We start from the raw sequence: 12,948 nt of genomic DNA on the forward strand, positions 1-12,948 counted from the left end.
TCCGCCGAGGGGAAACGGCGGTGGACGTGGGCTACTGCAGGACAAATAGGTTTCGTTGCGGTGCTTCTGCATTCCCATTCCCACAACTGCCTATCGGTGTCAATCTAAAATGTTCACTGTGTCATGCAGGTGGGGCTGAGCACTCACCTTGATGTGTTGCTCGGAATCCAGACTGGTGTAGGTCACAAGGTAGTAGTCTACCAGCCCCTCGCAGCTCCACGCGAGGCTCACGGAAGTTTGCGTCACGTTCAGGATGTTGACCGCCCTGGGGGAATCTGGGCCTGCGGAGAGAGGAGACGGAACGCTGCTACAGCCCAGCCATCCCAGGCAAGCCCAGCCAACACGGCCACCTCGGCCAACACGGCCAGCCCGGCCAGTCCGGTCAGCATGGCCAACATAGCCAGCTCAGCCAACCCAGCAGCAACTCCCACACTCTATACTCTCCTCACAGTGCATGCGCTGCCTTTATAAGTGGCTTCATTAATTAGACAGCAGCGTAACATTAGGTAAGTTGTGACATTTCGTTATTGGTGTTTCTATGCTTAAACCATAACGTGTTGAAACAGCTGCTTTGTAAAATATATTTTTGAGAGAAGCACAATAAAAATATTTAATCATCGGAATAATCATTCACGTAGTTGTGAAGAAAATAAATAAGCAAATAAATAAGCGGGCAATGTATCATATTATCTGCTTATTTATTCAGATATTAACTAGGGTTGCTCTGATACAATTATAATGATGTGGCAATGTATTATTACAATATCTGTTTCCCATTACTTCGTTAATGTATTCCTAAATATTATTGTATTGCTTTGTGCTTTGCTGTGCTTCTAGTATAATGATTGTAAGTAAAACTTCTTTCAGCTTCAGGTCACTCATTATAAGCCTGCCATGAATCTTATAACCAGGACAATTTTACGATCTGCAATGCTTATAACATACATGCTGTTGGTTTAAACAAGAAAACACAACACATGCTGTTGGTTTACACAAGAAAACACAACACTTACATGATCTATCGCTATTTATTTACAACTGTAACTACTGTGTTAGCAAGGTTACAAATATTTTGGCATGAAAATAAGCATATTTATTTAAATAAAATAAAGAATTACCAGTATTTTGAAAAAACACAGTGTGATTATCGTGGGTCTTATATCGTATGATATATCAGAGTTAACATTGCATTAATCATAGCAACAACAACATCGTTTTAAAGCATATCCACAATTCTATTCCCTCATCTCGCTATTGTGTGCTGATTTCAGCCATTGGTGCGCTGCAAAGCGTAGAATATACAATTTTCAGAAGTAGCCAAAACGTTAATTATTTAGGACATAACATTTGTAACATGAAATATTTATGTGAAAACGTCAATACAAATGCCATTGATTCCTAACTGATTGATTTGTTTTTTTACCTGTGCAACGATAAGCAAAGTTGTACAAGAGACATGTTGATTGACAGCCGTCCATTATGATGAACCTTTGTCAGTGTTCACTCCCCCCCCACCCCCGCGGGGGCCCATCTACACATTGGAGGCCAAGCGCTACTCACTGGTGCTGATGACGTGATGTGCAGAGACGTTGTGCCTGTGCTGGGTAAAGGCCACTACCGAGATGTTGTACAAGTCCCCCGGCGTGACGAGCACGCTGGCCTCCATGACCTTCCTCTCCACCTGCGCACGGGCCACGACACGGCGCTCCCCGGCTGTAAAACATTTCTACCACTTCCAACGAGCATTCGAACCTTTTTTAGAGCGTGAAACATTCACCGATGCCCGATTGTTCCCCTCTGCCCATGATAGGGCAGTGAGCCTGAGTGCTCTCATAATAAAACGTTATTCTAGCTTAGATCGCACAAGTATAAATGTGTCGTTAACCCACCACCACCCGACACAGTCAATTTGTCACTCAAAAAAAACATGACAATTAGCGACTACTTCAGCACACCAGTGTGTTGGAGAGTAAACCCACAACATTTAGAAATTTGAATGCGACGTTTCCCTGGTAACTACAACCAGCTTCATCGGGCGAATTGTGCCGGAATTGTTCAGGAACAATTCGAATAACATTTTAACACGTAGACTTCCACGACCAATATCATCCATAATATAGGTTTTTGGGTCAGATCACGTAAAAACGTCGTACTCAGATTGTAAATGTTGTGGCTTGGCTCTTCAACACACCGGTGTGCTGTACTAGTGACGAATTGGCACGTTCTGTTTATGTGACAACCCTTAATAGTTGGCTGTGTCGGGTTGTGTCGTGTTTTAATGACACATTTATATATTTACGCGATCTAACCCAAAAACCTATATTATCGACTAACATTGGTCGCGAAAGTCGACGTGTTATACGGAGTGCTCTCTTCCGTTCTCTGATCGTGAGGGCATACTAACGTGTAATGTCAACCGTTTGTTTGTTCTATGATGTCTCGCCCTTCCTCTGTTATTCCTTCTATACCCTTGGCTCTTGACCAACAATTAACAATTGTTCACAAAAAAATATAAACATTCGTTAATAAGACTCCCTGAAAATGGACAAATATATCCTAAAAACTATACTCACCATTTTTTTATTTAACCAGGTAAGGCTCACTGAGCAATATACCTCATTTTCAGAAGCAACCTGGACACAAATGTATGTGTGTTGAATTTATTTCACACGGTACATAGCCAACCGTGATATCTCAATGAAGTGGCTCATCATGTGTAAATTAACATCAGCCAAATACTCTAAACGCATGTTTATAAATGTGGAGGAAAAAACCCGAGGACCCGGAGAAAAATCCACGCGACCAAGGGGAGAACATGCAAACTCCAAATATACAACAGGCATCAGGGTCGGGATCAAACCCACGGCCTACTGTATATCAGGCGAGGTAGTTAACATCTCGCCACTGTGGTGTCCACGGCAACGTTAATAAATGCATACACTATTTTGTAAAACCATAGCTTTTACAAAAGTACTGTATTTAGAGAAAACACTAAAAGTAAGTCAAATATGGTTGATAGATTTCTACATCATTGGTGAGACTTATTACAGTGGAGGTTGGATATGAGCACATGTGCAGCGGCATCGATGGATGCCACTGCAGGATATGTTAAGCCGGCCTGTGTGAGGCGAGACACGCGGCGCCGCTCACGCCGCCAACAGCGGTGCAGGAGGAGCGCAGTACTGGGCCTAGCAAGGGCCGGCAGAGATCGTCTGAGGAGGATGGAGAGCACTGTGCTCTGCGTGCAGTGCCAGCCTCTGAAGGGTAGGGGGCCTGGGGCTGAAGACGAGACCCCTCTAAAAAGCCCGAGAAGGGAGGAGTGGAAAAGGGCAGACGGGAATATAAACCGGAACCCCGAACAGGTTAGGGGGGCTGCCGATGAGGAGATGAGGAGAAGCCGGAAGCCATCATGCCGGGAGAAGACCTGCCGTTAGATGAGACCTGGACCCAAGCCAGGGTCCGGTCGTGGCTAGCTACCCCGTGCAGCTTGGGAGGATTAGCCCGGAGGAGATACCTCCCTCGGGCAGCAATACACTTTCGTGTGTATGAGGGGAAGTTGTAATAATCGTGTTGCCTCCACGCCGTGTCTCTGAGCTGGACACTACACGGTTCTGATATAAGCCAAGGGCAACTTGGCTTATATCAGCACACCTGGCTTGCCCCCAAGGGGTTTGCCTCTATAGGTCTTCTACTGTATTTCCTTAAAAATATATCTATAAATGATTCAGCACCATAACATATATTTCCAAGAATACAGTGTCCAATCGTATATAAATAAGGATATTTGTGCGTATTACGACGGATTGTATTGTTTATACAGCCAACAGAACATGTAATTTGAGGCAATTATTGGAGGAGGAATTCCAAAGAGAAGCGTGGTGACCTGCAGTGGGGTGAGCGGGCGGTGAATGGGTGGATAGCTGAGTGCATTGTTGTGACCTGCATTGTGATGAGTGAGTGGGTGGGTAGCTGAGTGCGTTGTTGTGACTTGCATTGTGATGAGTGGGTGGGTGGGTGGCTGAGTGCGTTGTTGTGATCTGTAGTGTAATGGTTGAACACATTACGGATGAAATGAAACAGTCGGTTAGGTAGACCGAGTCCTCAACGTAGGTGAAATCATCAATGAGAACAGCAACCACGGTAGTAGCGACAGACGAGTGACAAGGAGGCACACGGACCACCAGCGAACGATCTGGAAGAAAAACAACATTGGCGAAGCGGCGACGCAAGCACCAAAAAACAAACGCACAAAAGGGTGGCACGAATATACGAGATGTGCTCACGTCCTTCTTGTAGACGCGGAATCCCGACACGACGAGCTCCCAGCGCAGCAGGCGGGAGTGCGCGGAGGAGACGCCGGGGTGGCGGTAGCGCCAGCGCACCCGCAGCACTCGCCGCTCGTACGCCACCTCCACGATCTCGGGAGACAGCGGCGCTACGCGGGCAGCGTGAAGACACACGCGGCGGGGGGGGGGGGGGGCACTCAACTATTAGGAAAACACCGGGAGCTGTGAACTTGTAAGCCATGTAGATTGAAAACTCATTTTATTAGAACTGCTTTTCGTGTTTCGTTTTTGTCCCCCCCTCCCCCCACACCTTCGATTAAGTACGGTTGGTGCGAATTAAACATCATACATATAACTATCACAAAGGGTTACAGTTCGTAGAGTAATGTGCAGCATACATGTCATTCCAATTTTGAAACGCCATCATTTTCTGCGATAGGTTGTCTGAAAGAATTAATTAATGCATTATGTAAGTTGAAGCATCTAACTGATTTCATGAAATCACATTTCTAATGAATTTAACACATTATCTCTAAGTTATCAACACTCATAACTACAGTCATATTATCAAGAACATATAAATGTTATTGTATATTTTTTAATGAAATCATATGTACTTTCTTATCTTTTTGAAATATTTGTATACATGTGTTTGAGTTGTATTTGTTTTCCCATTATGGTTTTCCGACGTGTAATTTCACCAGGGTCGTGACAGTACTGTTTACAGCTCAGATGCACAGCCATTATTTGGGCACAACTAGAGATCAAAGCTTAAGAGCCTCCATGCCAAGATGAGCATTTAGCATTGCTCATTTCCATTGGCAATCTTGAGCTTCGGAGGTGAACATTACCTATTCATATGGCTGGAACCATTCTTCTCTGGAGGAAAACCATGGATTACCCGCCAAGTGCCTTTCATCCAGAAAGTTATATTTGTGACACCCTCTGCACCGCTGTGATGAGGCTCTCATCGAAGTGCGTGAACAAAGCCACAATTCTGTTCTTGCTGCCAAGATCTGACCCGGATGAATCGTAGATTTGTAAATGTATGTCCGTATAACATTTGCGTGTACGTATCACTCTGACGGCCTGGGAAACCATTGCAATCGTGGGATATTCCTCATCGAGGGATATTATCCAGGGTAAAAGTTTTAATTGAAAACATATATACACTGTGCATTCATCGTGATTCGATCATGAGAAATAAAACGAGGGCCGCACTGTGGGGAATCTGCCGTGAGGTGTTCACACCCCTGTCTGTGGTACCCATGAGGTGTTCACACCGCTTGTTGTATATTTGGAGTTTGTATGTTCTACCCTTGGTCGCATGGATTATTCTCAGGGTCCTCTGGGTTTTCCTTCCACATTTAGAATCAACATGCGTTTTGAGTATTTGGCTACTATACATTTCTACGTGATAAGTCACTTCGTTGAGCTATCATTTGGGGCCAGGTCGCTTAAAAAAAAGAGCTATATAGCTCAGTGGGCCTTACCTGGTAAAATAGCAATAGTTTGTAGTCGTTTTTAGTTCAGTGTATTTTATGGACTGCATTTGGCTGCTGTGGTTTACTCACATGTGACATGAATAAGAGATGAATCTGGACAGCAAACCCGTGCCGTGGAATTTACTCCACTCTGCATCATGACCCTAATGACATATTCCCAAGCAGGGATCAGATCTTCGAGCTCCTGGAAACACAAGCAGAGATGGGGACAATCAGGTTAATAGAGACGTGGACATTACCTGCGTATGCAAAGTATCGTAGATCATGCACCACTTTCCACAATGCACGTAAGCCACAAATTCTCATCGCAGCCACAGAAGGCACGGCGTGGACCACAGCAATCCATTTCTTTTTCAATCGAATTTAATGATCCTGAGGCTGTCACAGAATCCATTTCGCCTTGAATGGAGATGCAGCAATTGCCAGTTATATGTTTGCAGAATCTACATGTAATTCATAAGCTGTTAGATAATTCTCATTTCATTGGCGATTCCTAAAGGTCAAAAGTCACCCCCCCCATCCCTCGTATAGTCCTAAACAGGCTGTCAGGGTAAAGTGCCAACACGGCACACGAGTGCTCATGCTTACACACCGCACCAGGTACTCGCTGAAGGCTGAGTCGACCTAGGGGAGGCACAAAACCGGTTTAGATATTCATTAACTCGGATCAACTGGGTGTATGGTGCATCGCGCTAACCGCTTCACTACCGCTCCCCACCGATTACCATTTATATCCGCAAGTGATTCCCAATGATATCTAGTAACACATGTTGCTGGATAACATAGGTCTGCAAAGCCAATATGTCGATGGACTAAAGTGTTATTTTATTTATCCGTGGAGATCCAGAACGGAGCTATGTTTATGCACGCTGTGACCCATATTGTACACGCCTCAGCAGCGCTCCCACTATCATTTTTTTTTCCTGCCTCAGTAGCTCTCCCGCTAATTTTTCACCTGATGGCGATTGCTTGTGTTGCGATCGAAACGTCGTGATTTGTTTTATTTCATATTTTATACCTACGTGACTTTACCGAAAGAACCAAAGAGTATGGATCTCTGCAGTCACGAAAACTTCAAATCTATCTCTCTTCTCTTCTGTGTCACTAGCCATCATTTTCCTATTATTTCTGTCTCAAAAGTTAAAACATGAACAATTTCTATTAACACGTTAACATTAAATTATTTAAATGTGATTAAAACAATACTTAGGAATGCACTTTTTATACATTTAATGTTATACATTTGGGCGTGAACAAAAGTTGTCATTCTTAAAATTAATTAATTTACTTTCATGAAAGGTTAAAGGGATCATTTAAAACACGAATATAGTCATACAATAAAAATTACATAGTGTATTTTACAACAAGCCATCGCAAGGTGGATTTTAATCTAAGCAAATGCAAAAAAACAATCCTTAGGACGGCCACCGATATCTCACCAGTGTGGTTTGTCCCTTGGTGGTGTTTTCCGCGATGTCTATTTGCCTCATGATGGACTCTTGTTGGTGCAGGTCAAAGTAGAACAGCTGGACAATGTATCTGGTGAAGAACACAACCTGAGGGATCTTCCACGACAGCTTCACAGTGAAGGGGTCCAAGCCTTCTGCCTTCAGTTCCTTTACTCCTGTTGGCACTTTGAAAAGAAAAAAAATGTAAACTGCTTGAAATGTACAATTCAAGCATTCTAACAGCAGACTCAACGTTGAGCATTAAAAGCGGGCATGGCTCTGAAGGAGAAGCATCGAAGTGTCTGGCCGGTTAGTTTGTCGTTGCTCACACGAAACACATACTTTCTGACAAAAAATTCTGAAAGCATGGCCACAATCAACTTGAAAGTGAAGGCCAACATTATATTCATGACAAACAAAAATCCTGACAGCAATTGCAATGCGCATGTGACATCTCTGCTGAATACTTCTACTTGCTCAGGTGAACCGTGTGTGTATGTTTGAAGAACTTATTTTTCACCGTACGTAGCCAACCGTGCTAATGTGGGGTGTGGGGGAAGGACAACAAACTGAACAGAAAAAAGCAGATTGAGAGAAATGCGTTTTTAATATACAGGGTGGCCCATAAGGCTGGAATGATATGGAAAAATAACGAATTCATATTTTTTTGTTTCTGCATGAACAAGATGTCTCTGAGTAAGGAAGACCGAGTCCAGATGAATCACCTCGTAGGAAATCGGAGTCAGAGGGAGGTCGCTGTTGAATTTAACAGACTGCATCCAGATCGCGAGCCAATAACACAGAGCTGTGTTTTTCCGACTTGTGGGACACCCTGTAGGTGATTTAAAAGTGCATAGCTCCAGCGACTTCCTAAGATCGGAAGGAAGAGCGTTCCAGACGGCCGCAGAAGTGCATCTGAAAGTGTGTGATGCCAGTGGCCGTCTTTGTTTGATGGCTAGCCAAAAAGCCGCTGCCAGTGATAGCCTAGCTGCAGGCTTCAAGTTAAAAGTTTATTTTGTGTAACTGGGTGAGAACTCTGGTGACCAGGAGTCTCATTTACGAGAGTGGCCTGGGTCACCAACATGATAAATGCAAAACCAATAAGAAATCAGCAAAAAAAAACCCCCATCGCATCTTTCACATGGGAACTGAAAATATTGAAACGAAATTTCTTGCAGTGCAAATCGGCTTGGACAGATCATCTCCAGATTGATCACAGCTTGGTACAATACTCAGCTGGAGAAACGTTAAACTTAAGCAGATATACATTTTCGGTGACTATAGCACCAATATGTAAAACAAACAAGGACAGATGTCGAATGCAAATGGAAAGTGAGATATGCCAAATGCAATTGCGTTTACAGCATTGCTCTTGGAAATGCATGCTCTTTCAATATTATATTACAGGAATATAGATTTAACGATACTCTGGGGTAGTGGTACAGGAAACCTTGTAAGTGGGGTCTCATCTGAAGCCAAAGGCTACGCTCATCACTGTGTGCTGTGTCTGCACAAATACTTTTATCCAGGGACACGCAAGAGCCAGTTGGATCAGTAATGTTTTTTTTGTAATTGCTTGCATAACTCTATTACCTATACCAAGAAAGGAAATAACCAAGGCCATTACTAATAGTTTAAAATTTCTAAATAAAATTGTCAAAAATTTAATTAATCAGATAAAATATCCACATATTAGGGGGAAAAGAACTATCCAGATAAAGCAGATTCCTGAAAATTCAAGCCCCTTCTGTGCACCAAGCCAACAGCCAGATCATACGTGCTTCAGGATATCGTTTATAATTGTAAGATAAGTCATATATTATATTTGAACGTGGATGGACATTATTTAAAGTGCAAGTTTGAGTAGCATGACTATGTATGTTGAGCTTCGTTTGCACAGTACGTAGACAACCATGCTAATTGGAGGTGCGGGCTAAAACTGAAATGTATATATAATAATACAAAAACTTACAGCCCTTTGTCAATTCACTGCTGAAGACCTCCTTATCCCACGTCATTTTTTTTTACCAAAATTCACCACGCTGATCAGCATGTGTTGGTGAGATGGCTTAAATATCACCGATTTTAGCTGTGAATTGAACTACTGTAAACATACTTGAATATAATCACATCCATGATTTCTCATCCATACTGTAAAGAACTCCGTTATATGACAATCTTCAAGTTATTTCACTGATTCATCCCTGAATCAGATCAAATTAATATCTTGAAAATGATTTTCCACATTGTGCATACCTATCTCACCTTGAGTTATCTGTGGTGCCGCATACAAGTGTGGGCGCCACGGTGGCGAGATGTTAACCACCTCGCCTGGTAAACAGGAAGTCGTGGTTTAGAATCTGACCCTGACGCCTGTTGTATATTTGAAGTTTGCACGTTCTCCCCATTGTCGTGTGAATTTTTTTCCGGGTCCTCCGGTTTTTCCCTCCACATTTAGAATCAACATGCGTTTAGAGTAAGTGGCTGCTTTAAATGTCCACGTAATTAGCCACTTCATTGAGCTATCAATTGGTCAGGTGAACCGTATCTGCTTCAGTTTCATTTAAGTGATGTGACCCTTTAGAGACCACGGTTGGGGGCTTGTAGTTTCATAAATTCCCCACTGGGTTGCGAGATACAATACATGGGTCCAGTGAACTTGTACAATACATGGGTCTAGTGAACCTGCACTGTGCATAACTTGCCCTCGTACGCAAGGATTTTCCCTTGGCACATTGGTTTCTTCCCACAAGTAAACTTCTCAACGAAAAGGGATAAGGAAAACAACCCAGTGCAGAACCCTCCTCAAAAGTGTCCTGAGACTCAATTAAGGCTGTGTTGGATAAATTAATAAATTACCTTTTCTAAACTTCATAGCCTTGCCCCTTCCATCCCCCCCTACACCATAAACTCAATTTCAATAACAAAAGCCAACATGCCAAAATAACCTAATTTATACTTCTTTGCTCACAAACCGTCTGCAATTCCTTTCCTATCTGTATTTCCCTTTCCCTCAATTCTGTGAAATTGATATATATATACACCCAATTTAATTAACGTTCTTTCTACACCAAGTAACGATGCCCTTTTAATAAATACCTAATTTTATCCATACCTGACAATTGTATTGTTGAACTTGACATGTTGATTATTGCATGACATCCAACGTGTCTTACGCGTAAACGAAAATAATAATGCATTACTAATAATATCTTGACATAAAGCTTTCGTGACTGCAGGAATTCATACTCTTTGGGTCTTTTGGTAAAGTCACGTAGATAGAAAAATTATACAAATAAAAAATCACGACGTTTAAATCGCCACACAAGCAATCGTCTTCAGGTGAAACAAGAGGGGCAATCTGTTGAAGCAGGCTGTTTATAAAGGTTTAGAGATGGGGGGGGCAGCTAATGTAAATGTAGGAGTGAGTAGGAGAGAGCGCGTAGGAGAGGTAAAATGTGCTTGTAAATGTAAGCTGGGTTCAAATCGGAGCAATCTTATTCTCTCTGAGATCAGGGCTAGGCCGGCCCTGAACAAGATCCGTTTAGTATTAGAAGTGACAGCAGTAGATTGTGAGTGTAAAGGCAATCGGTATTACCTTGGTGTCGCGGTATCTCTTCAGAAAAGTGAGCGACTTGATCTTTTAACAGACTCCGAGACAAGAAGGCTCATTTGATCGAGTCGCTCACTTTTCTAAAGAGATGCCACGACACCAAGGTAATACCGATCGCCTTTACACTCACATCTGCTGTTGTCAGTTCTCCTAATGCTAAATGGATCTTGTTCAGGGCCGGCCTAGCCCTGATCTCAGAGAGAATAAGATTGCTCCTATTTGAACCGAGCTTACATTTACAAGCAACTTTTCTCTCTCCTACCCGCTCTCTCATACTCGCTCTCTCATACTCGCTCCTACATTAACATTAGCTGCCCCGCCCATCTCTAAACCTTTATAAACAGCCCACCTCAGCAGATTGCCCCTCTGTTTCACCTGAAGACGATTACTTGTGTTGTGATTGCTTACATTTGCAAGCACATTTCCCGTCTCCTACTCGCTCCAACATTAACATTCGCTGCCCCACCCATCTCTAAACCTTTATAAACAACCTGCCTCAACAGATTGCCCCTCTTGTTTCACCTGAAGACGATTGCTTGTGTGGCGATCGAAACGTCGTGATTTTGTATTATTTTTCTATCTACGTGACTTTACCGAAAGACCCAAAGAGTACTAATAATATGTTACAGCCCTTTGTCAATACCGCCATGGAGGGGGGGAGGAGTGGGGGGGTTGACCATACTTCACCACACTAGTCATTGCAGTTTGAAGAGGGGCCCAGATCAGATTGAGATGTCACTTGGCCACTGATGGTAACTGTGGGCCTACTAATAGTTCAGAGTGCAGGGCTCTGACCACTGCACAACCCATGCATTTATTGTCAACTTATAATTTTAAAGACCGTAATCGCCAAACATTTGACCCAATTTAATTTTCCTCCCCCGACTTTATTTGAGGGTTATGCCTTACATTAACGATTGCAAAATAAAACTAAATAATTTTTATTTTATCAGGTATGGCCCACTGAGCTATGTGGCTTTTTGTCAGCAGCGACCTGGCCACAAATGATAGCTCAACAGTGTGGCTCATCGTGTGTAAATGTATAGCAGCCAAATACTCTAAACGCGTGTTTCTAAATGTAGAGGGAAAAACTGGAGGACCCGGATAAAAATACATGCGACCACGGGGAGAACACGCAAATTCCAAATATACAGGCATCAGGGTCAGGATCGAACCGATGACCTCCTGTATACCAGGCAAGGTAGTTAATATCGATGGCGCCCTTCTTACCTTTACACTTCAGGTCAAAAAAGGAGAGTAAATTTTACTGAAGGTGTTGCTGTAGAGACTGCCAGAGTATCATGAATGCCATTTTGATTGAGGGTGCTGCTGCAGTAGTGTGACGGCTAGCGCACTGGACTTGCAGTCCAGAGGTCACTGGTTCAATTCCAACTCCCGGCGAGGTGGTTAAAATGATCATGCAAGTTTCTGAAATCCTCTGCCTCTGTCCACCCAGCTGTATAAATGGGTACACCACAGTAAGTTGATCGACAGGTGGCTTGTGGTGGGATACAATGTGGGTACTGCCACCACTTCCAAGATGACCGGTGTGCAAGAGTAGGCTCTCACTGGAGCTTGCTCCGGTGGAGGCCCTTCTCTCTACACCGTCTCACAATGAGATTACGTGCAACACGTTAACGAAATGCAAATCGGCCAAGGAGGCACACTATCACCAGGTCCGTTCACATTGACATTCGAAGTCGTTTTTGGAAAAAAATTGATTGAAGTCTAATTAGGCTTAAACATAAAGAGAGTATTACCCATCTCGGTCAGGCTGATGACAGCAATGGGAATGAACCTCAGAATATGAGGTATCAACAACACATTCGTTTAGAAAATCATACTGAAGTTAAATATATATTTAAAAGTCACATACAGCAAGTTGACTTAACGAAAGTTGACCATCTAGCGGAGGTCCTCCTGCTGAGGACCGCCCGCGTTTGGCAGCAGTGGACACGCTGTAACATGTAGGACATAATAAATCCGCCACAGAATGAATAATTACATTAATGTTCGGGGAAGTCAATGGTGGTGAATGGGAGGGCTTAACAACCAAAAATGCCACCAATTGGCTTTTCGTTCCAAATGTTGGGACG

At 43.2% G+C, this 12,948-nt stretch overlaps 1 protein-coding gene across 4 annotated transcripts in view; it reads right to left on the reverse strand.

The window, feature by feature from the left end:
* The window catches only part of LOC144933774 (receptor-type tyrosine-protein phosphatase O-like), an 83,174-nt gene that overhangs the window by 45,060 nt on the left and 25,166 nt on the right, over window positions 1-12,948 (reverse strand). For all 4 annotated transcript variants that reach the window (XM_078858879.1, XM_078858878.1, XM_078858877.1 and 1 more), the window contains exons 9-13: window positions 7,231-7,424; window positions 5,861-5,975; window positions 4,284-4,435; window positions 1,561-1,681; window positions 148-281 (exon numbers count right to left, since the gene is read on the reverse strand). In XM_078858879.1, coding sequence (XP_078715005.1) covers window positions 148-281; window positions 1,561-1,681; window positions 4,284-4,435; window positions 5,861-5,975; window positions 7,231-7,424 — 716 coding nt within the window. The remainder of the gene's footprint in view (window positions 1-147; window positions 282-1,560; window positions 1,682-4,283; window positions 4,436-5,860; window positions 5,976-7,230; window positions 7,425-12,948) is intronic.

This window comes from Lampetra fluviatilis, chromosome 8 (assembly GCF_964198595.1).
Source record: "Lampetra fluviatilis chromosome 8, kcLamFluv1.1, whole genome shotgun sequence".
Lineage (NCBI taxonomy): Eukaryota > Metazoa > Chordata > Hyperoartia > Petromyzontiformes > Petromyzontidae > Lampetra > Lampetra fluviatilis.